General features: G+C 39.8%; 1 protein-coding gene across 2 annotated transcripts in view; it reads left to right on the top strand.

Moving 5' to 3' along the window:
- Positions 1-24,274, top strand: part of cdh8 (cadherin 8) — a 99,209-nt gene extending 74,935 nt beyond the window's left edge. Inside the window, exons 7-12 of one of the 2 annotated variants that reach the window (XM_085168417.1) lie at positions 2,821-3,068; positions 13,297-13,433; positions 15,902-16,023; positions 16,763-16,880; positions 20,770-21,021; positions 21,205-24,274. In XM_085168417.1, coding sequence (XP_085024543.1) covers positions 2,821-3,068; positions 13,297-13,433; positions 15,902-16,023; positions 16,763-16,880; positions 20,770-21,021; positions 21,205-21,692 — 1,365 coding nt within the window. In that variant the 3' untranslated portion in view covers positions 21,693-24,274. Of the gene's footprint in view, positions 1-2,820; positions 3,069-13,296; positions 13,434-15,901; positions 16,024-16,762; positions 16,881-20,769; positions 21,022-21,198 lie in introns of both variants that reach the window. The other variant, XM_085168411.1, reaches the window with a different exon arrangement.
- The last annotated feature ends 512 nt before the right edge of the window (positions 24,275-24,786 follow it).

Below are 24,786 nucleotides of genomic sequence, written 5' to 3'. Positions count from 1 at the left end.
CTCTCTCTGCCACCTCCTCTTTCCCCTCACCCCCAATTGTTTACAATAATGCGGCAGATAACTGCCTCTCCTTGTGCCCGTTTCTGCTGGACGTCTCGTCTTTTTAAATGGGAGTTTTTCCTTTCCACTACCCTTGCTCATAGAGAGTTGTGTGATTGTTGGGATCTCTTTGTAAGCTTGTTGGATCATAAGCTTGTAATATTAAGTGCCACTGGTGCTATATAAATAAGAAGCAGCTCAGAAATGTACTTTTAAGCCTGCAATAATCACCATCTTTATAATATGGAATTGGTTTCTCAAAGTTAGACTCATATCATGTTTTTAACCTCAACAAAACTCAACAAAACACCTGCTAACGCATAGAGTAGCCATTTGCTAAAACATCATTTAATTACATATATCTGTGTTAAAATGAAACCACAGCTTTAATGGGTCAAAATGTTTGCTGAGATGATAGTGATATACAGATGAAATGCCATTCCAAAAATAATTAATATTAAAATTTAGGTCTTCCCCATTTCTTCATTTCCATAGAATCGTTTCAAGTGTCCAGCCAAACATTATACAAGCTCTTACTCTCCACTACCTCTGAATTAAAGCGTAATCCATTGGCTCAAGATCCAGCCACACTCTGTACTTTCTCAGCACAGAAGGCAGGATCAGTGAGAGAGAAAAAGAAGGGATGACAGAAGAGGGTGGGTGTCAAGTGAGGAGGAGGGTGAGGAGGAAAAGAAGAGGAGGTTAATAATGAGTGTTCCAAAGAGCTCCTCCGACCGTGGAGAGGCCTCGGAGCCTTTGGTCTACTAGTGTCCTGATGACAGAAATGTAGAAGTGTGGAAGTCAGAGCCTCAGGTCACTTCCAGCGTCCCTCCGGCTCTTGCTGGTGTCTCAAAGCTGGGCCCCAAGACACCCCTCCACCCACCTGCCCATTCTGGCCCCTGATCTCTCAGCACTGGCCCTCTAGGAGCTCAGGGGCAATTCCTCTTGCTCACTCCTACCTTCTCTAACTGAATACATTTCTCGTTTTGTTCATCTCTCTCTTCCAAGTCCTTCTCTCTCCCCCAAGCCAGCTCTTGTCCCCTCAAGCGGCAAGGCCCAGTTTTGATTTCCCTATAAATCCTGGTTATGGAGCGTGGAAGTGACTTGATCCCATTATTCTAGTAGTATGAGAGCGACCAGAGGTGATTCAGAATGAAATTGTGACAGTCTGGGGTGCCCTCAGAGATGCCAAGAGAGTAAAATTGTTACTATCCTCTTTCTTTGAAATATTAATGATGGGCCATCAATTGAGGAAAAAAAAAAAAGATTAAATAGATATTCGAGTCACACAATGAGATGTTCCTGTACAAAGTGTTTTTATTTCCCTTTGTAAAATTACTCCTTTCATTGGTAGTCTTCTATAAACACCTGTCTCATTTACGTTCTGTGAGCTGGTTGTGATAGCAGTATGAAAGTGCCAATAATCTACTCTAACTGAAAGCTTTAGCGGTGAGATTTGTGTTCTTTCATGTTGATAATGGTTGAAAAATATTTTCAGGTTATATAACTCTGAAAATTGCACAGTGACTAATTGATGTGTTGTGATGTTGAAGTAAATTCTGGCCAAATAAAATGGCTTGCTAGAATATAAAAATAGCTTAGACATGATCATAGGCAGTCACAATAGCCATCTCTTCAAAAATAATGTCTGTGTGCAATATGAATATGCTTAGAGCTGGTTAAAGCACGTGTCTTTTTGAGTACGGTAAGTTTTTACACGCTGAGACTTTGAGTGTGATTTGCTGGTCTCGGCACAGATGTTTCCAGGGGTTTGGGGACACGTAAAACTTTGGTTCTCGCCACTTTAATGCTAGATAAATAGATTTTTTTTTTGATATTGTGTGTGATTGATGAGATATGTGCGAGCCATTTTATTTACATTTTAATAATTTAATGATAACATTATTCGATTTTTTTGATTGAATGATTGGTACCTTACACCAAATACATTATTATTAATAATAATAATATTATTAATTTTAACATATTTTTTAAAATAATGTATTATTATAAATTATTTAATTATTTAAAATTTTACATTTAAGAACATTAATAATAATAATGTTGCAGCCACAGCTGGCCTGGGACAGACTGACAGAGGCGAGGCTGCCATATCGCGCCATCGGCCCCCCTGGCCATCACCAGTAGGCGAAGTGTCTTACCCAAGGACACAACGACCGAGACTGTCCGAGCCGGGCCTCTAACCGGCAACCTTCCGGTTACACGACGAACTGCCAACGCTTTGAGCCACGATTGCCCCATTAGAGAAATATACCTAATTATCAAACATTTCAACAATTATCAAAGTTGTAGTAAACACTTTTAGACTCTTTTTATGTTTTTATAACCTGGCAGAGTTCGAGGTAATATTAATTGGATTGTATATAGTTAATTAGATTAAAAGGGTAAATGTAGGTTCCCTATACTCCAGCTCCAAAAACACAGGCTCTTACATGTCACGTAATAAAACCCACCATTGTCTTTCCTTACTGCATAGTGAACATCCATACCTTTCAAACACCAGCTGCAATTAAAAATTTTTTTTCAAAAGCTTCAAACATTATCTGAAGACATAATATAACACCACGTGTCTTGATCATATGTCAAGGGTGTTCAGTTTTGCGTTGAATGACAATCAGTTTTAAAGTTATCAATGCCGAGGATATACAATCCTTAAACACTTGCACTCCACTCTACTTTTTACCCCTGGACTGTACATTACATTTTGGTGCAGGGTTAGTTAATTAAAATAAAACATCTGTTTCATCTTTTCATTTACAGCCTTTAGACTATGAGAGCAAGAGAAACTACACGCTCAAAGTTGAAGCTACCAACATCCGCTCAGAACCCAGGAGTAATGGGCCCTTTAAGGACACAGCAACAGTGAAAATTGTGGTTGAAGACTCAGATGAGCCTCCTGTTTTCTCCAAACCTATGTACTTATTAGAAGTGGATGAGAACGCGCCCATCAACAAGATCATAGGCACAGTCACTGCCAGGGACCCGGATGCTACTGGGAGCCCTATCAGGTAAGATGCAGTTAACATTAAGCCTGTGACAGAACTTCCACCTTTGCCTCAAAACTATTTGCTGTTAGCTGACCACAGCAGAATGGTAGCAAAATCTGCACACACACAAAAAAAGTACATTGACTTCAAACAGTGGAGAGAAGGTTAACAAAATGAACCTTTTCAGGCTATAATGACTTGTTTTAATAAAATGGTTGACAGTGAGCCATGCAATTAAACCTCCTCATGTCTTTGACCTTTGGAGAATGTGCCAGTGTCTTCTGCAGTGAGGAAGGGACTCAATGATTGTTCTTATTTCCGCAAATGTAAAGAAAAAAAAGTAGATTATGAGTTGAAGGCCGCACAACTTTACCTTTCATTGTATGACCAGGCCTGCTGTACTCTCTTCTAGTGTGACTTAGTCTTGGAAATACCACAAGGGCACCTTGAGGATAGGTTATACAGGCAATTTCTCTCCCTCCATCTTGGCATTTCATTAATTCTCCAGTGACTTGCTGACCGCATTCCCGGGACAACACTCAACAGGTTGTGTGTAATTGCATGGTAGAGAGCAGGCTGGGTTTCGTAGATTGGCTGAGGTTATAGAGCAGTGGCCGTTCGTTCTATTTTTTTTTTCTTTTCTGGTGTCATCCTCATGTTTAGTGATGAGATTGCCGGGAGGAATTGAACCCCACAGATGCATGCCGCTTCCCTGGTAAATAGAGAAGGATATTTCATATATAATGACATCCTTGGCCTTAAAACTGAGTTTTACGTCACGGTGCTCTTATGTTTGTTAGTGAAAGTCTGTGTTGGGTAGTGTGACAAGGTAGTCTATAAATTAGTGAAATTATATTCTAAGTGTGTGAAAGTCCACTTCATAATTAAATACAATAATCTCATAATTGCATTTTATTCTGAAGTGGGTGTAGCTTTAATAGCTAGTTGTGTTCACATACTTTTGCTATTTGCTCTCTTCAGTGGATCATTATTGAAAGAAAAAGTAATTAAATATCGAATGAGTGTGGCTGCAGATGGCAGAACCCTGCTGACATGATCTCTTTGGCCATTTGCTGCAATGGAACTGTCCACATATCAACACATTCTTGGCACATTTTAACTATTTTGAACATGAGACAGTGAAAATTGAGTGACTGACTGCCATATCACTGCACCAGATCATTTCTATATTTGCAATTCATATTTTATTTTTCTTTCTTTATTAGTTGAACTTATTGCAGAAAAATCTCCAAGCTCTTAATCACTAATTTAATAATTTTGCAGTGAAACGGTTGCATTGCTTCAAGATTTTTTTTTTAATAAAGCTAATTTTAATCTAAAATAGAAAGCAGAAGAAATGGTGACCAGGTCATAGAATGCAGAAAAAAAAACTTTGTGTGTCATTCTTCATGGGAAACAAAATACAAACAAACACCAGGTTGCATTTTGCCAGAACAATTTGCTTTAAACTAGCACTTTAAGGTGATCTGTCTTGGTCAAGTTACTTGAAAAAAGTAATCAGTAACTAATTACTGATTACTTCCCCAAAAAAGTAATCCCGCTACTTCACTGATTACTTATTTTCAAAAGTAATTAATTACTTAGTTACTTAGTTACTTTTAAAAACACGATTTACAACCTGAATAGGTGATAAAGTGATAGATCTTTCAGCCCAATTCTGCTTTTTCTATATAATCCATCATACAAAATGTAATCAAATGGAAAAGTCTCTTTTTAAAACTTGTTTTATTAGTTTTAATCTTTTGACTATATGCATCAAGCAAAAATTTAATTATATGCAACATTCTCTGACTGGAAGAAATTAGTTTAATATTTAAACCTATTTTCTGCACATTCCAGCACATAAAATATTTTTTTGTGTGTTTACACTCAGTCTTTCAAATAGATGCAAGTAAAACACAGCAGAAAATAAATAAAATCAAAGACTAGCGGTCCTTTGGCTCTATTTTCACCTGTAAAGCAGGAGTGGGGTAGGCGGAGGTTTACCCTGGTGCAGGTGTGCCGCAGCGGTCAGTGGAAGAATCCGCGAGTTTCTCTGTGAGTTTCCCATTACGTCATAGCGCACTCGGCGCTTGCTTGGAAGTTTAGGGGTTTTTTTGCTGTAAAAAGAAGTTTTCTTCCCACGCACAACAGACACTAATGTTTTTGTCACTTTTTATGGAATCAAACTTAAAGTAAGGTCAGTACTTCCAAGCTTTAAACGCTGCACGCTCATACTCTCTCCTGCACTCGATATATGATCCACTGTTGATCTGCACACAGCTGTTGTCACGAACGTCGCACTCGCTTACGTCACTGTCATGAGACATTCTCGCAAAAAAATCACGGTTTTAGTAACGCAGTAACGCAGCGTTCCTACGGGAAAGTAACGGTAATCTAATTACCGTTTTTGCAATAGTAATCCCTTACTTTACTCGTTACTTGAAAAAAGTAATCGGATTACGCGTTACTGCCCATCTCTGGGTGAGATGGAGCAAATTATTGTCGTGGGGGTCTCAGTATGTTGCACCACTCTTACTAAAGACCACTGGATTTCACTTCCAGCTCTGGAGTTTGGTGTTAGCATGTATTGTGACTCTGAGCATTTTTCTGAGAAAATAATTCAGTGAGTTTTTGGTCCTTGTAAATATATTGGCTGACAGAAGATTATAGCTTCATGCCTCATAAGCGATCCCAAGTCTCTTCTACAGTACAGAAAATCTAAACAAAGACTTATCATACAACAAGTCAAACATTGAGTCGTCATTCGGTCTCAAGAATATCATAGAAATCATAAAAAATGTTAGAGGTGTCTTTCTCAAATGATTTACTTTGTCCAATAAAACCAAATGAAAGCTCAGTGACTCACAATGATAGAAAACTGAACCAAAGTAGAACATTTACAATCCACAGAAGCCATGTTTTGAAACTGGAATGATTGATAAACATTAAATGTGCAGTATGCAATTTCTTCACAGTATCCAATTTCTTCTGCTGGGGTCCTCTCAATCAAAATAATAAAATAGATAATTTAATGATGTTTTCAAGTAGTGTGAGAATATTGCCAATTAAAATCTGTCATACCTCAGGCAGAAATCATGTTCATGAACAGGGTGATATATTGGTTTAACACACATTGTGTTTGGTGACACATACACCCACACATTTTTAGTTGGGGCAGCTGAGTGGTCAAAGCAATAAAAAAAGAACTAAAAACGAAAATTGAATGAACTAAATCTTAATGAACATGTTGAACATTGTTGTACAACTGGAACGTGACAACCATTGTTTCCATGAAAGTAGAAACTAGAAGTTAAAATTTATTTATACAGCACGTTTTAAACAACCTCTGTTGACCAAAGTGCTGTACAAGTTATACAAAATATACACTAAATAGAAAGAGTCACTAAATACAAAACAAATATATGCTAAGTAATATTCATAAATGTGGCTTCAGCCCAACTGTAAGTTGACTGCAGTCAAACACACTATTCGTATTGGTGAAAATGTAAGTTTTTTTGTGTTTTTCTTGAAAATTCAAAAAGTTCAGGATAATCTAAATTCCAAAGTCACCCTGATTATTTAGTCTAAGCTCATCTTCTCAAAGAAATGGCCTTGACACAGAAACACTCTCTACTTGCAAGATTAGGTTTAAAACTTCTATTTTTGACAAAGCATATAGTTATGTCTGGATCAGGTGATTCCAATGCTGCAATAGGCATAAAATGCTGGGGGCCTCCCATGATGCATGGAGTGTTTCTGCTTCAGTCACATTTTTTCACTCATTACGCCCAGTTAATCATTAGTTCTGTCCTGTCTTTTGGCCTGTCTTCTTCCTCTCACCCCAACCACTCGCGACAGATAGCCGCCCCTCCCTGAGTCTGGTTCTGCCAGAGACTTTTTCCTGTTAAAACAGAGTTTTTCCTTCCCACTGTTGCCAAGTTCTTGCTCATAGGGGCTCATCTTATTGCTGGTGTTTTCTCTGTATTATTGTAGGGTGTTTATCTTACAATATAAAGCGGCTTGAGGCAACAGTTGTTTTGATTTGGGGCTATCCATCCATTCATATCCGCTTATCAGGCTTGTCACAACTTGTCAGGCTTGTGGGTGTGCTGGAGACTGTCCCAGCTGTCTTAATGCAAGAGGCTGGACAGGTTGCCAGTCTAACACATAGGGACAGACAACCATCCACACTTATATTCACACCTATGGACAATCTAGACTTACCAACTGTGGGGCGATCGTGGCTCAAGAGTTGGGAGTTCGCCTTGTAATCGGAAGGTTGCCGGTTCGAGCCCCGGCTTGGACAGTCTCGGTCGTTGTGTCCTTGGTCAAGACACTTCACCCGTTGCCTACTGGTGGTGGTCAGAGGGCCCGGTGGCGCCAGTGTCCGGCAGCCTCGCCTCTGTCAGTGCGCCCCAGGGTGGCTGATGGCTACAATGTAGCTGCCATCACCAGTGTGTGAATGGGTGGATGACTGGATATGTAAAGCGCTTTGGGGTCCTTAGGGACTAGTAAAGCGCTATATAAATACAGGTTATGTATTATTTGGGCATAATACATACCATTTACCATTTACCAATTAACCTATCCCCACTAACTGCATGTCTTAGAATGTGGGAGGAAGCCATAGTACCTGGGGAGAACCCACACAAACACAGGGAGAACATGCAAAATCCACACAGAAAGACACCAGCCTGATGGTGGAACTGAATTCAGGACCTTCTTGCTGTGAGGCAACAGTGCTAACCACTGTGTTACTGTACCACTGTGATTTGGGGCAATATAAATAAAACTGAAGTGAATTGAACTGAATCCACAGCAGTCAACTCTGATAACAAATGAGGCTTCATGCCATCCATTGACGATGGCCTATTCAAGTAGATTTTGGTGCTTTCTTTATAACATGAGAAACTGAGAGGTCATCCTTCCATGGTACAGTAAGGTCCAGCTGGCGAGATGTTTTTAGTAACCATGTCCTGACTGCCACACTTCTGGAAAGAGAGACTTTCTTCTAACACTGACTCGAACGCCTCAGTCAAAAGTTTGGTGCAGCGTAGAGGAAAAATACTTGGCTGTTGTTCTTGCCTTTGCAGTCTTGTTTACGATTGGTAGGACTTAATGTTTATTACCTTTGACCCTGTGGAAGTCTGTATATTTATATATATATATATATATATATATTACTGCAAGGACCTTATTGTGACCCCACCTGTAACAGCCGTCTCCCAGAGCTTTGAGGCAGCCAGTTAATATATGATTAAAACACTGGTTTAAAATACACACTTTATTAATCTGTGTTTTCCTTTGTTCTTATCTCTTTGTTTTTCTCTTCTTAGTCTCTTAATTTCTTCGGTTTTCTAAAAGAACAGGTTCCTACAAAAGAAAGCTGTCGTTAGTCAAGTCGGATCTATAGCTGTGGAGTGGCAGCAGTAATAGCAGCTTTAGTTAGATGCTCTCCTGCCATCATCTGAACAAGCTCCCGATTCGACACCTCTGATTAGAATCACTTTCTGTCTTAATCCCCCCCTGCCAGACCAGACCAAACCAGTTTGAGTCAAAACCACTCGAGGCGAGTGCTCTGGTGGGCTGCCATGTCCTCTGCACTCAGGAGACAAACTACCCCTTAGCTGTACTTAATGCATCCAACCAATAACATTTCAGGTGCACTCCATGAAATACTTCCTTAGTACAGCTTTTCTCTGGAGCCTGTGCTCTGTCGTTTTCTACCTGACTGATCACAAATAAAAAGCAATGTGACATCTGGCAGTCACTAAGGTTGTCTGACACAAACTGTTGGATTTCATATACTATGTGTAGTTTATATCGGAAATATTGATACAGGGACAAGCATTGGCAAAAGATTTTAAACATGTTTGATTTTCATCTTTTTGTTCATTCTTGTTTAGTTTTTTCTACTTTTGCTTTCACTTTGAAGTAATTTACAGGAGCATAATGGAATTCTAAAGAATGTTTGTTTATGCCGGCTCAATATGTTATGGCACAGCTGACAGCTGGCATACTATGTATGGTAATACAAGTAGTCAAGCAAAGGAGATGGTTTTGAAACAAATGGAAATGTAATGTCACTAAAGAAAACACCTTCTACTTCACAGGGATATTTTCCTATATTTTTAATGTTTTGTTATTTATACTATATATTATTTCTAACTCTCAAGCAAATCAACATCTCCATTAAAAGAGCTTGGAAATGAAACTAAATAAGATGTTGTGTTCAAACATAAATGGTCAGCATTTAAGAGTCGGGAAAACTAATTTTACTCCTGTGATCCTCCCGGGGGAATAACTGACCTAATAGCAAGCAGGATTATCAGGGGCATTTTGTTTGCTGCCGACAAAATAAATAAATAAATATTCTCAATCTTTTCACCTTATAGTCTTCCACCTTGTACAGGCGCTCAGTCACTCACATTCACACTGTAATGGAGATAAAACCCCAGCCAGTCAGGGGTGTGAAAAAACACAAATGGACATAGAAACCTTTCCATGGCTGCTTAGCCTATAACAGATAACCACAGGTAGACATATCCGCAGCACATGTTGTGTAGCATGCTTATATGATACATCGGACGCTTGCATAACGATACATCAAACAATTAGCGGTAACAGTTAAGTGGGAGGCATCACTATCATGCCTAGTTTGGCCACAGTAAACCACTCATGTATGTCTTTCATTTTGAAATAAGAGGAATAAGAATTCTCCCATAACGACTAAGGCTACGTTCACACTGCAGGCGAAAGCGCATCAAATCCGACTTTTCTGACCCTATGCGACCCATATCCGATCATGGTATGACAGTGTGAACAGCACAAATCCGATATTTTCAAATCCGATCTGGGTCACTTTCGTATGTGGTACTGAATCCGATACATATCTGATGTTTTAGAAAGCGACTGCTGTTTGAACGGTCAAGTCGCATTAAATCCGTCTTTTACGTCACTGACACAAGACAGACACCAATTATCAGCGCCGGAGAAGACATCGCGAACGCTTCCTGGCCATCCGGTGAAACTGTTGGGAAGACAACGTTGGAGAAACGTGAACATTTTATTTGTACTGTATAATCTGCAGATTCTGACAGAAATCTGCAACTATCCTTTGAAGCACTGCTCCTCTAAAACAGCAATAAGGATAATTATTAGGTTATCTACATTATTATGTAAATAACAAAATAACTTAAAGCAAAAATTGGGAAACGTGAAGTCCGAAGTCTTTATATTAAGGGCCATCAGTCAAACAATATTGTTTGCTCTGGGTCTAAACAGAGCGCGTTGTGTGTGACATCTTCTTTTGCGCATGCGGGCCGCTTTGAGCGTTCACACTAGAGCGCGTTTGCTGTCGCATTTTATTTGTAGTGTGAACAAGCAGACAAAAAAATCGGATTTGATCAAAAAATCGGAATTAAGCTTTAAGACCTGCAGTGTGAACGTAGCCTAAATAACTTTTTTGAACTTTTAAGTCTAACCGATTTGAACTAATGAAAACTACAAATGTTTCATTTATTATTATCATAACATTTTCTCTAGGTTTTTCATTGTGTTTGAATATTTTAATTCAGCGTACTTTATAAAACTCCCTCCAACATTGCCAAAGCCATATGTAAAATTGTTTAATTTAAATTTTTTTAGGAAATGCTTCTGTTTTATGTGAACATTTTTTTCCACAGAGAGATAAAATTGGTTATAGAGAAACTGAATTAGAGCCTAATTTTGGGAAAGGAAAAAAAAACCCATAATATACTCATTTTTTAATAGACTCATTAGTGTCATCTTAATGATTCATTTTGCACTTTATGAGTAGGCCCACTGCACAGCAATGTGAACAAAAGCAAACTTGACTTTTTTGTTCCTTTAACACATAGAGAATTTTTTAAATAATATATAATATGTAATTAGGTTTTGTTCCTAGTCTATGTTATTGACTGAAGAAAATTTTGTGACAGAAAAGAGACATCACTGTGAATAGTAAGCATGACCAGTGATAGCTAGCATGGCAAAAAGGGGCCATCCTCATAAACTGTCCCATCCTGTCCACACTGTTTGATAGATGACACTCTGTGGAAAATGCAGTGCACATCAAAGTTCTAATTCCAAAAAAACAAACAAAAACAGTCTAATTATAGCTTGTAGCTATTTTGCTATTTGAGCTTAAGTTCCACTAATGTATGATGATGATGTTTATAGTGATTCTGAATATTTTTTGGATGTCAGCTGCAGCACTTATAAAATATTTGGCACAAACAACCTCAACATGATGGATAACTGTTTGACCTAGGCCCGTCCAGAGCCTTGGAAAAAACAAATCTTCTGAAACATAAAGCAAAGCTGAAATGATGCGATAGAAATACACGGACGCGTGAATACATTTGCACCTGTTCTCACATCACACTCGGGAAAGCTGCGAACGTATAATGTTGGAGATCATTTTTTTTTATTTGCTTTTAATTCTTTTCACATCACATTGTCAGTTTGAGTGACAGGTGGCAGAACATTTCAGGGTCTGTCTCCTCTCTTCCACGTGAGGCTGTCAGACTTTGACTGGGATCCACTCAGTCTGCAGGAGAGAGGCTGCTCCCAGGTGGGTTGCTGCTGTCTGCCTGTCTTGAAAGTGCTTTGCGTCTGCAGGCCAAGAGAGAAAGAGAAGGAGCGGTGGGGTGTTGGTAGTGGGGGGGTGGGGTCCTTATGGACCTCTTCCAGCCTGGCGTCTAGAGGATTTTACACCATTTCATCTCAAAAATGGAAATGTCACGGCTCGGTACATCTCCCCAACAATTGGAATCTGGGCCAGTGGTTTATTTATTTCATTCCCTACCATTCTTGTATAAGCAGCAACCTTCTTCATATAAATAGTTATTGTGACTTTGTCTTTGCCATTTTCTGGTGCTCTTTTTCAGTTTTTTTCTTTCCTTTCCTCTGCATTCCTTTCCATTCTGTCTTTTCATTCATTCTCTCACATAAATACTAGAGACTCCCTGCCAACAGGTCTACAGTGATAGGGATGAGCAGTTCCAGTGTGAGACAGAATGAGACCCAGGGTGAGGAAGGAGGAGAGACAGGGTGAGCAGTGTGCCTGATGGCCGGGATGTCTGTGTGGGGAAGGGGGTTTGCTCAGAATTGGATAGGGGGATTGGATTAGTAAGAGCTTGTGACCCAGCTGGATAGAAAAGGAAGAAAAAAATATATACTTTTGCGATATTGTGGGTGGGTAGGTGGGGTACTGTGAGGAAACAGAGAGAAAGTAACAGGGACAATGTGTCCTGGAGGTATGGAAACCCTTGTGCTGTGCAGTACATGTAATTAGTTCACGTGAATCACTGCAGCCTTGTGTTTTGGGTGAGTAGGATGTTTATGACAGTCACACATAATGGCAAATGAAATGTGTGAAACCAAAGATGACCCATAATGACAGATTCTTTTTTAGTCAGTTTTGTGTGGGCTTGTCCCAAGAATTGGCGCTGTGCGTGCTGCAACATGAAAGAGCGATTTCACAGCTTCAAGTGGCATCAGAAAATTCTCTTTTATGTGCATTCCAGTGCTTCTGCTTTTTTTTATTTTGGGGGGTGGGGAGTTTTATGTGTTGCACTTTTCTTTTTTTTTTTAAACTGGAAGACTTTACAAGTCTCAGTCAGTGTGTCACGGGCAGGGTCATAGATTAATTTCAGTCTGAAAAAGGACAGCTCGACAAAAATACGTAAATAAAAAATGAATAAAGCATCTCCTTCTACTAGTTTAAAAAGAAAAATAAATAATTTGCTGAAATCGGACAAGGGTTCTCTTAATAGGCAGGTCACTGTTTAACTCCTGTTATAGTCATTACCTCCCCACCCCCATGCCTCTCTGTTGTTGGTGTTGTATGTGACACAATGCTGTCCTAACTCATTAATGCAAAGCCTTTGGGAGCCATTGAGTGTTGACAGATCCCAAACAGGGTTAACAGCACCACATCTCTTACCCTGACATAACATGTACTAATGGTCTTTTTTGCAGGAAGGAGGCATCGCCTAGATGGGGGGAAGGGCTTCTAGGCTGTAATGCCCCTTGCTGTTCATGAGAAGGCAATAATTATTCCTCAGATGATAATTATTGATTTCCAATTGTTTTTAAATGAATATTGATGTACAGGTTTCTCCTGTTAGGCACAACACCCCAAGGATTAGAAAAGATGCTTCAGTGGTGCTGCCGCAACAGTGTTTTGGCTCAAATTTCTGGTGTTTGTTTATCTTGGTAGGTACTTCATTGATCGACACACAGATCTGGAGAGGCAGTTCAACATCAATGTGGACAATGGCAGGATCACGCTGGCCAAACCATTGGACAGAGAGACAGACATGTGGCACAATATTACAGTAACAGCCACAGAAGTCAGTAAGTAACATTTGCTGGCTCTGTTCTCCCCTGCTGTGCACAATGTCCGTAACGATTTACCCCCAAAGCTTTAGAAAATAAAGCTTTGGGGTTTTTTTTTTTTGGTTTTTAATGGGTAACAGCAGAAACACATGTATGCTATCTTACTCCTTTGAACAACTTTATGGGTGTTCTCAGTCAAAGGAATCACTGACCTGCTTCACAAAGTTCCCCATTCAACAGAATAGAGCTGCTTTCTAAACCAGCACTTTTAATCGCTCCGAGAGTATGGCACAAACAATTAGCATTTGAATCCACAGAGGCATTAAATACGTTAATTTGCTGAGTTTTGATTGAATTAAACAGCTCAGTAGTCAATTTGTGAAAGTGCAAGAACATTAAGACGTATCAAATAAACAGTTTTAAAGACATGCTCCAGAGTGGATTGCTCCAACGCCAGCATCCATTACAGATTAGAGAACATCTGCGAACCGCAAAACTCACTGACTACGTAGAAAATCTTGCCGGCAGAGCTACAAACAGCTCCAACCATATGTAAGGCTTTATTTGCATACAGATTGTTTCAGGGGGGCTGTATGTTGTGATAAAGCTTAATGTACCCCTTTAAGCTATTGGAATAGAAATTTACACAGCTTGTAACTTTTTTCTGTCTGATTCTTCTCTTCTATCTCTTCCTCCTCTCTATGTCTCATCATCTATCTGTCGCTTTCTTTCTTTAATCAAAGAAAACACATATTAATTGTCAGAAAATAGAAAGAAAGAAAAGTCCGTACACTGTCGCAATGTTTTGGCCATGCGGTAAAGACAAATCCCGCCGTCGCAGCAGCCTATTGGAGAAACTGAATGTGTCTCATTTGATAAGCTGGTTCCCTTGTCATGTCGTGCACCCTTACATTGAAAGCACATTTTCATGCCTCTTGGCAAAGTAACTGTGGCTTGAGATAGTGGCATCTCTGAGAACACCTAATAGGAATTTGCCAAAATAAATACAGCAGTTTTGCTATTCTTCACGGATGGGGAGGAGAAGCCGGTGTCTTCTCTGGCGTGAAAAGCAATAGATGTGTTCCCAGTTCTATCCCGATGCCATTTGCCACCCAAACTGAGGAACGTTCTGCTGCCTCGCACCAGTTGACATCTGACTAATCAGATTCTATTCCCTGTCTGCTACTAGGGGGAAATCGCTTGCGAGGGGAGGGCACACTGTCTCCCCTCCCTCTGCTCTAATCCATCTATCACTGTCTATCAGACTGTCAATTTCCACTCACCTCGCTGCTTACCTCTTTTTCAATTCATCTCCTGGAAAGGCTGAAGGCCCTGAGTTTCTACTGCTTCATTTTAAGGTTTTACCTGAAATTATGAAAGAGAAAAAAACTAATGCTTTTATGCAAATAATTTGGTATTCCATGCTCAGAAATGTATATTCATGTAATCCTCTGTGACAGTGGTTTAATTTCTTCATATAAATGTGACAGTGTAACTTAAAGACAACAGCTGTTGGAAAGGCGGGAATTATTCTAGTACATAAGCAGTGAAAGGCAGTCTGGCACTTTTCACGGCACTCAGGATTTCTGCTGCTGCAGCTTCACTCTGTCTGGTGTGGCCCGATGTTTATAGCAGATGAAATCTGAGAACTCTGGGAAAATGCGATCACATATTCTGACTTTATGATGTGGTACCTGGTATACAGCATAAAGTATGTTGTATATAAGCATGTCCTCAATGTAGCTAATCTGTAAAAATGAAAGAAAATTACAAAAACACACGCATGGTTCAAGAACATCTAAAATAACATTGCAAAGCATTCTCTTAAATATTTAATTTCCCAAATCAATAAAAATAATTTAAACAAAAATCACTATTGTCACTGGCCACGGTGACACAACCCTCTCGGGTCCACATTAATAGATAATTGCTTTTAAAGTTGGCATTTGCACCACTGATTAATAAATACACCATTCACAGAGACTCTCGAAAGCGACTGTCAATTACCAGTGATGAATAATTCCAATCAAAATCTAATCTAATTAAACTGCCTTTTATTGTCTTTTTAGACTTCAGTTACCAATGACTCATTAATATGCATGTTTTAACCCTCATGTTTTAAACATTACAGTGTACAGGGGATTTTCAAAAGCACTTTGAATAGGATTTTTTTTCCATTTCTGTTGCCTAGAATCCTGTTTTGCATCGTTGATACTGGCTGAAATTTAGATTGATGTGGCTTATCATCTGTCCTCCCATCAGCCCAGGAAATGAAGGGAGAATAAAGATGGAAAATAAAGGAAATTAAAACTAGGTCACAGAATTTACCTGGGATTTCAAGTATAACATTTTTCCATCACTGTCTCTTCTTATTTATTCATCTCCACTTTTCCTCTACATCTTTTGATTCCTTATGATTCTATCTATCTATCTATCTATCTATCTATCTATCTATCTATCTATCTATCTATCTATCTATCTATCAGGAAATCACAGTCAGATATCAAGGGCAGTTGTGGCCATCAGAGTAATGGACATTAACGACAATGCACCCGAATTTGCCACCGAATACGAGGCCTTTTTATGTGAAAATGGAAAGCCTGGACAGGTAAGGAAAGAAGACGCTCATTCATCAAAGCAGTTATCTATCAATTTCTTACTCTCTGTCCTGTTCTTTCTCTTTTTCCTCCTTTGTAATGATTGGCCGCAGTGAATTATAGGCTATTTATTTCAGTGGGAAACTACAGAGGTGGGAGTACGGTCCTTTTTCTCCACAACAGTCCTCCCTCCACACAGTGTGCGCTGAGCAAAGGGGAAATGAGAGCAGTCAGGATTGATCAGAGTGGATCATAATTCAAGACTGTCTTTCATGTCCTCCTCCAGATGGCACAATGCTTCCCCCAGCCAAAAATCGTGGACAAGTACTTAGCATTCTCCTTTTCATCAATCGACCTCATTCACGGGACCTGTGTATATACCATAGGGAGTTTTATTGAAAGGAGGAGAGAGAAAAAAAAAAAGTAAACAGAGAAAAGATGAAACTGTCCTGCCGGGCCTGAATTCTAATTTCCAATAAATCATAAAGACATACAGTGTGATAAGACCTATGATGACAGATTAACAGATAGAGCCAGGAGCCTGAAAGTGTGCCAGACTAGACAGGACCTCATTGATAATAATCTCAAACTCCAGGAATGAATAGGGCACATATTTCATCAGGTATGATCCAGCCACTATTACACTGAGGCAATCTGCGGTGGCAAAAACAGAGTAATGAATAAGCTGCCTCCTCTAATGGCTTTGAGCCCTCCTCTGTAAATCTGCTTTTCTATCTGTTTTCAACACAGGTGATCCAGACTGTCAGTGCGGTGGACAAAGATGACCCAATCCAGGGCCATTACTTTGACTATCGTTTAGTCCCTGAGATGCTAAACAACCCCAATTTTACCATCAAAAACAACCAAGGTGAGAAGCAGGTGACATCAGAGAAAAATGAGTCTTTTGTGGCAGAATGACTGAAGTTTCTGCAAATTTTTTCAATGGCTTTCCAGTCTAATCTCTAACCCGCGGCACGTTAGCCATACTGGAGACGAAATCTGGTGGATCAGTGTAGCTCACAATTAGCAGATGTGAAATTGTCTGGACACCAGCTTCTTTTTACTCCCCAGCGCGTTTTGAGGGAAACTAAATGAATAGGATCCAAATGGCTTTTCCTGGTATTCTTTCAGCTAAATGTAGGGTGACTTCCTAGGAGCTGTCGCAGTGTGGCAGATGGTACTACATTTATTTGCTAAATACTCTGAATGGTTTATTTGCCATTTTCTCGTGTTTTTTTATACCATTCCTCTTCTCTTGCCTTTCCTTCATTACCGACTCTGAACCGACTGTGTTCACCGTGAGTTGTGTAATAGTTTCAGCTTGGGGCACAAAGATCTTCATATGGTACTAGCCTTCTGTTTCTATGTGGAAGCTGTAGGCAAAGTTACTGCTACCTCTCTTTGATGCAAGATGAGTTTGTATAAATCAGGTCAAGTGGGGTACCTTTTTTTTTTTTATTATAATATTTTTTAACAAACCTTGCGCTTCCGAACAGCAGTGGCAGGATATGTGCATAACATCCCAACGTGTTATGAATAAAAGGCTGCACCAGCACAGACTTAGTCTTAACTCTGGATCAACTTCAAAGTTTATAAAACATGCATGCTCCTGAATCGTGTCCTTTAGTGCAGAGGAAATTTATTAGTTTCTTAAGATGATGTAACAGATAAAACCTCCACTAGAAGTGATTCACCTCTAAAAGCACAGCTCTGTGTTTGACCAGTGAACAAAAAGCCTCCTCTCTTCCTCAAATGCCTGAAACAAAAGTAAATATGTGTTGTGGTTTGGCTCCATATATTACATACCACACCACAGCAGCCACTTGTCTATGGTAATGTTAATTCTAAACAGAAAAAAAGCCCATTGCACCATATTCCTCTGCACTTGAGTGACTATTTCTATCTGAGGCGGCAGCTGTGGGAGACACTTCAGTGAAGAGCGTCGGGCTCCTGTGAGCCTCTGTGTGCTGCTTTTGTTTGTGATGATGAGTCTAATTGTAGGGAATGCACAGTGAAGAGGTTAGGGGTAGCCTGCCATGGGGAAAATGGCGAAGGTTCTGACCAGCTATATAGAAGATACTGAGCGTCCTCACAACTGAGTATTCAGTAGGCGGGATGCAACAGAGCAGGGCTTCCCATCCTTAGCTGAGACAACATACTCACCACGATGCAAAACATGTAATTCTGCTGATAGACATTATTTTCACACTAACGTTTGTATGAGGAAATAACACAATGTTCCTTTTACAAATGCAGTGTTCAACACATTAGGAATAAAATGTACTATTGCTAAATTCATTATGCTCAAGGGTTTTACCGCTACAGTTTCTGGTGGCTAATGTCAAACAATCTTTGACAGGAACTGCTTTATCGTCATTAATAGTACAGAATCATCTCCTTTCAATTCTACATCACCTTTTAGCATTATCTTTATACTTGTGACTATTCAGAGTGATCCTTGTTTATTCAAAAAATAAAGGGTCCATCAAAAATTTAATTCCTACTTGGCAACACTTTTTTTTCCTGGGTGCCTCCAATATTTGAGGTTCATCTCTAGGTGCCCTCCTATTTCCATGACCATCAAGGTATATTATGAATAAATGTCATACATGCATGCACCGTGCATGTGTTTATCTGCGTTTGATTGCCAGAGTGCCTGCTGCACACAATCTACATATGAAATCCACACAGGATATCCAATTTTAAACTGCAACCTTGTAATCCAGGACCTAATACAGTTAGACAGACAGTTAGATGCTGAATAATTTTCTCTAAAATTGCTCCTTCACTTTACCTCTACTTAAAACCAGGTTGCCTCTTTTTTAGCATCATTGTGAGCGGGACAAGTAGCACTGGCCAGTAACTGCAACAGTCCATATTGCAGTTACTGGTTATGATAAATTGCTGATAAATCGTCTCTTAAAAATTGAAATATAAACAGACTTTTCAAATAAGAGTGTAACTATTCAGACTGCCCAAAGTTTTGTCATTATGCCCCCTCTTTCCTCCTACAACACCAAAGAATTGTGTCTTGCACCCCAACTTGCTGAACCAGCTACAAGACAAAGGTTAGCAAAGGAAAAGTGCTTGCTAATGTCATTTTGCAGGCTAATTAGCCAATTAGCTGTACACCGAACAGCTTCAAACTTTACCTGCAAGTGTCAGTCAGTTAAATCTGACATCACCACTGCTGAATGAGCCTTTACTGCATGTTAACACAAAATTGTCTCCGGCTCTATAAACAACATTTACTGCTGCAAGTTAATTTTGTTAATGTTGTGATGCTGAAAGATTGTCAGTGAAACATGTAGTCTTACACTCAGATTTAAGGAAAGGCTTTTTTAGGGACTAATTATTAGTGTCTGTGATTATACAGCATACAATGACGTGCCAATAATGAGGACACAATACAACTGTGACACAAACTGACACCCTAAGCATTTTGTATATTTATTTCTAGGCAAATTTGGCCCTACCAATATGACCTCTTTCACTTCTTAGATCCTTTCATGTTAGGTTATAAAACATTTAATTTATGTAGGTTGCAAAACTTCAGAGGCATCGGGAATTTGAAAGTGTTTAGACCGTTGGTGTCACTTTTGCTGTCACTGCTGTCATTTGTAGCCTCCCACATAATACGTTATTTATAGCAAATCTTAATTTAAATAAGGCTTTGCTTTTGTCATAGTGACAATTAATATTTCAATGTACACAGTGTTCATCAGAACGCTAACAGTCAGTAGATGAAACACTGTTCAAGCGGCCTAATATATAAAAGGTAATAAAAACAGCATTGTTGTAAACCTAGTGAGTTCAGTCTGTTTGAAGGTTATGTGCACAGCTGTCTTTCTCTTTGAGTAGAAACTCCGTCTGTCGATTGGCGATTCTATTTTTTACCATCAATAGTTGCTAGGAAAATGCAAATCATCTGCATATCAGAACATGCCCCAATGGTTTACTTCACTATAGTTTATACTTCTTACTATGCCGTGCTCAATGATCTAAATAAAAAGGGACATGTCGGTGCTCACAAAGCAGAGTGTATCACTTTGTGGCAGCACTCATAAGAAAATAAATCTGAGCATATGTTCACATCAATTACAGATTGTGCAAAGCAAATAATTCTATCATGAAGTCTTCCATCGTATGATTAAGTTTGCTCTGTCAACACGAATGTTTCAACTTGGCCCTTCACTCTGTATCACCAGATCTGTTTTCCCCCCTCTCTTCCGCATACCCTCAAGCTGCGAGGCAAAGGTTAGACTATCAGAAATCTTGTATGTTTTCCATAAGATCAGCAGGAGTAGGTTCTTATGGGACTGCAAGTGTTTGATAATGTGAGGAGGCTAAGGAGTGCCATCTAATGAGCAGACAGCTTCACAGAAGTGCCATCAAAGAGCAGCTGGCACCTTTCTGGGTCGACATGTGCCATCTTCTTAGCCAGTGTCGCCTGCCGTGGTCCCTTCATTTCCTCCACTTTCAAAGAGGGACGGCGAATTCAGGTTCACCTTTCTTCACAATCCTCAAATTGGACTGTAGAGAAACGAAGGAAGGTGGTTGGAATCTATCTACAGCATTGGGATGTGAGAATGCTAAAAAGCCTAATGGCGATTGATGTGAAATTAGTTTACCCTCATGCTGCACTGATCTTCACACAATTTAATAATTGAACTTCAGTCTGTCACCACCATGAATAATAATGGGTTTTTCTCACGCCCTTGCAAAAATTCATCTCTGGCTTTACATCTCTCTGACAGACAATTCAATCAGTGTTCTAGCCAAGCATGATACCTTCCGACGACAGAAACAGGAGATGTACTTCCTGCCAATCATTGTGACGGACAATGGGAATCCACCGATGAGCAGCACCAACACCTTGACGATCAGAGTCTGCGGGTGCAGTAAGGATGGCATTGTCCAGTCTTGCAACGTGGAGGCGTATGTCTTACCCATTGGACTTAGTATGGGGGCTTTAATTGCCATCCTTGCCTGCATTATACTACTGCTAGGTGAGGTATCCGTTCTGTTGTGCATCATTCCATTGAAGTTTAATGGATGTTGTAGACTTCATAGATTTTTTTCCTCCATAAAAAATGTACTTGTACTAACACAAAATCCACTTGACCAATCCTAACCTAGTTTTCCGTGTATTTTTCTACCTATTTTCCAATCTTTCTTTCTGACAGTAATAGTAGTACTATTCGTGACCTTGAGGAGACACAAGAACGAGCCTCTGATTATCAAGGATGACGAAGATGTGAGGGAGAATATTATCCGTTACGACGATGAAGGAGGAGGTGAGGAGGACACCGAAGCATTTGACATTGCCACGCTGCAGAACCCGGATGGCATCAATGGGTACCTGCCACGCAAGGATATCAAGCCTGACCTGCAGTTTATGCCACGGGCAGGTCAACATTCGGGTCCAAATGGTGTTGATGTAGATGAATTCATCAACGTACGGCTCCACGAGGCAGACAATGATCCAACAGCACCACCTTACGACTCCATCCAGATCTATGGATACGAGGGCCGGGGATCCATTGCTGGCTCCCTCAGCTCACTGGAGACAGCGTCATCAGACTCTGACCAGAACTATGACTATCTCAGAGAATGGGGTCCACGCTTCAGAAGACTTGGGGAGCTCTACTCTGTGGGTGAGAGTGACCGTGAGACCTGACCTTTGATTTCTTAAAAACAAAAAACAAAAAAAAAGACTTAAGAGTTTTTTTTCTGTCCACATACTTGTGTATTGAACGCTAGCGGGTTTGTTGGCTTTTAGAAACTGGTGTTTAAAAAGAAAAAAAAAACAGTTAATAACAAGGGAGGCCACCTTTTTGTAATCTTTTTAGAGTGAGGTATAGCAGTTGTCATCTACTATGTCAAACGCATTATAATTGTTCAGCCAAACAATGTCTTTATTAGGAGATCTATGATTCTTGTGGAGTGTAACTTAGATTCCGTTGTGGAGTGTCTAGCAGTATTTTGGGTGTTAGTCATTTACTGTGACTACCAGTAGCAGAAAAACCCTGGCATTGCTGGTAGTTGCTCAGTGAACAGATATTTTTGGGTTCTCTGAAGCTTGAGCGGACACCATGCTCGATGCTCCGTGGACAACAAGCTGGACTACAGAAGGTGGAGAGGGTTTCCTGTCTCCCTAAGCCACCCAGCTGATGGTGACCGCAAGGAACAAGACAATGACAAAGCAATATATGGTCTTCATTACAATGATGAATGTATGTATGATTTGAAAAAAGCAAAAAGACAAACCAGTATTGGCTTTAAGGTGAATTTGTTATCATTTGATATGTTCTCTGGTGGCCACATTTATAAACTATCTAAAGCCCAGAAAGGCTTGCTTTATACAACTCTTTGTATTTACATGCTACAGGTGTGGGTTGCAAGCGTTACTAGCCTATAAAAGACTGAAGTGAAGACAAAAAAGAGAAATGTAGAAACTCTGAGGCCTTCTTTTTACAGAAGCAACATTAAATACAATTGTAATCTACTGTTTTTGACAAGAGATGTGTTGATTCTTCATTATTGTTCTGAGTTTTTGTATATCTGCTCCTAAGTCTTTTTTTTTTTCTGTGCTGACTATTTGAAGTGAGTGTGTTCAGATTATTTCACATTCAACAGTTTTTTTTCTAACCACTCAAACACTATTTCATAACAGCCAAACCGTATCATAAACCTATTGCAGTTGACGATGTAGATTAGATTTAAGCAGGCAAACAAGACCTCTAGGTTACTGTAGCAATGCAGATGAATTCATTAATTGGGACTTCAGAAACGGGATCTTTCTGACACATGCTAATTCTGTGTAAAATATATTTCGTAATATATTCCGAGGTGCAGCGTCTGAGCACAATAGTCCAATTGAGAACTAAGTGACTCTTTTTAAACATCAAATCTCATTTAGGAAACACAGATTGTGTTAGCCCAAGAAAAATGAATTTGCGGATCGAGACCATGTGCATATTGTGCTTACACTGTATGATATCAATAAAAAGACTTGTACTGTACATAGAGTTACTGCTAACGTCATTAGCTTTCAATGAGGTGGTAGGTTTTGTCTCTGCACGTTAGCTCTTGCACATTATGAGAATTTCAATGGCACTACAGCTGCGTGCATACTCAGTTTGTACTGATACAGTATTATGGCAGTTCTCGGTAGACTAAACAATATATATGGAATAGTCCTACATGCAGATCATATTTTCTACTGTGCTTTAATGCTTATAAATGTGTATGTTCAATTATTTACTCCCTGTACTGTAATCTAAGATACCCTGTATTGTTTCCTACTTTGTGAAATATATTTTTATAAATATTGCCGAATGAGTGTGCTTTTCTTATACAGGCTGGAGGTCAACACTACGAAACGTTGAAGACAGTGCTATGAGGATAATTTTCAGGTCAGCTTAGTGACACAAAGCACAGAGTCATCCTTGGCAAATATTTGAAAAAGTAACCCTGATGACATCATGCCAGTGTCATCAAGGTCATCCTTGCCTGGAGACTACAAATAGTATAGCAGAAAGCATGTTTTACAGACATAACAAAACAGGACCACGGCCATCAAGTACTGATATTCTCTTTGGTGTCACAGGCATTGCTAAGATACGTTAGACACAAGTTGTACACTACTGATGGACTGCCCCACCACTGGACTTTGAGAGCTAATTTGCCATTTTTAAAGAACAAGAACGTGTACATTTGATTGCGATATTGTAGAACAGAGACAAAGCTGGGGAGACAAAGTGAGGGAATGACATGCAGCAAATGGCCGGGGGGTGACTGAAACCCAGGCAGCTACAGCAACAACTAGGCAGCTCTGTCAGGTATGCTACAGGGGTAGCCCCACCACCTATGGTTTTCAATGGGACTCCTTCACCAACCTCTATATGTGATAAGTTGGGAGTGAGAGACCAATCTGTAAGCTACAAGCAGTGTTGGGAAGGTTACTTTTAAAATGTATTCCATTACAGATTACAGAATACATGCCCCAAAATGTATTCTGTAACGTATTCCGTTATACTGAATACTTTGGATTACTTAATATATTATCATGCTGTTTACAACTACATGAATGTACTATTGCTGTGATTTATTACTGTTACTGAACCGTAGTAAAGGGACCTCTGGCTAATACGGTGGGTTCTGTGTCGGCTCGTAGCCGAAAAATAGCTTTACTTTGTTGTCTGGGTCAACTTTGCTAGCAGAGACAGAGAGAGGCATTGAAAAGCTGCTCCAACGGAACTTATTGTTTCAGAGGAAAACACGAACACGATGTACAGTCGAGTCTTAATAGCTTACTTACAACTGGGCTCATCAGGCTCTCTTCTTGGCTGCAGTGGTTATTATTATATTTACATGCTTCCAGCTCCCGTTTTTGCTCGATGACAGCTCGTACTTTTCCTTTTTCTCCCTCCCTCGCTCACAGACACATAACGTGTATGGCAGTCCATTCTCCCTGCAGCACGGACTACACTGCCTATGATGCTACATTCTTTAGAGCTATACCTGTAGCATTCTGCCTATTAGCTTAGCACAACAACAACAAAAAGGCCTCTCTCACCCAGGAAACACGCAGAGAGAAAGAGTCACCCTGTAACCATGGCAACCGTAACAACAGAACGTAGCTGTCAAACAAAACCCAAACAGTCCTGACCCGCGACAATATGAAACAGGGAAGTACCGCCGTGTAATCCATTTATTTCAACAAAGTAACTGTATTCTAAATACCACCTTTTTAAACGGTAACTGTAACG

Source organism: Neolamprologus multifasciatus, chromosome 1 (assembly GCF_963576455.1).
Source record: "Neolamprologus multifasciatus chromosome 1, fNeoMul1.2, whole genome shotgun sequence".
Lineage (NCBI taxonomy): Eukaryota > Metazoa > Chordata > Actinopteri > Cichliformes > Cichlidae > Neolamprologus > Neolamprologus multifasciatus.
The sequence above is the reverse complement of the archived record's forward strand: the minus strand, read 5'-3'. Positions and strand labels throughout refer to the sequence as shown.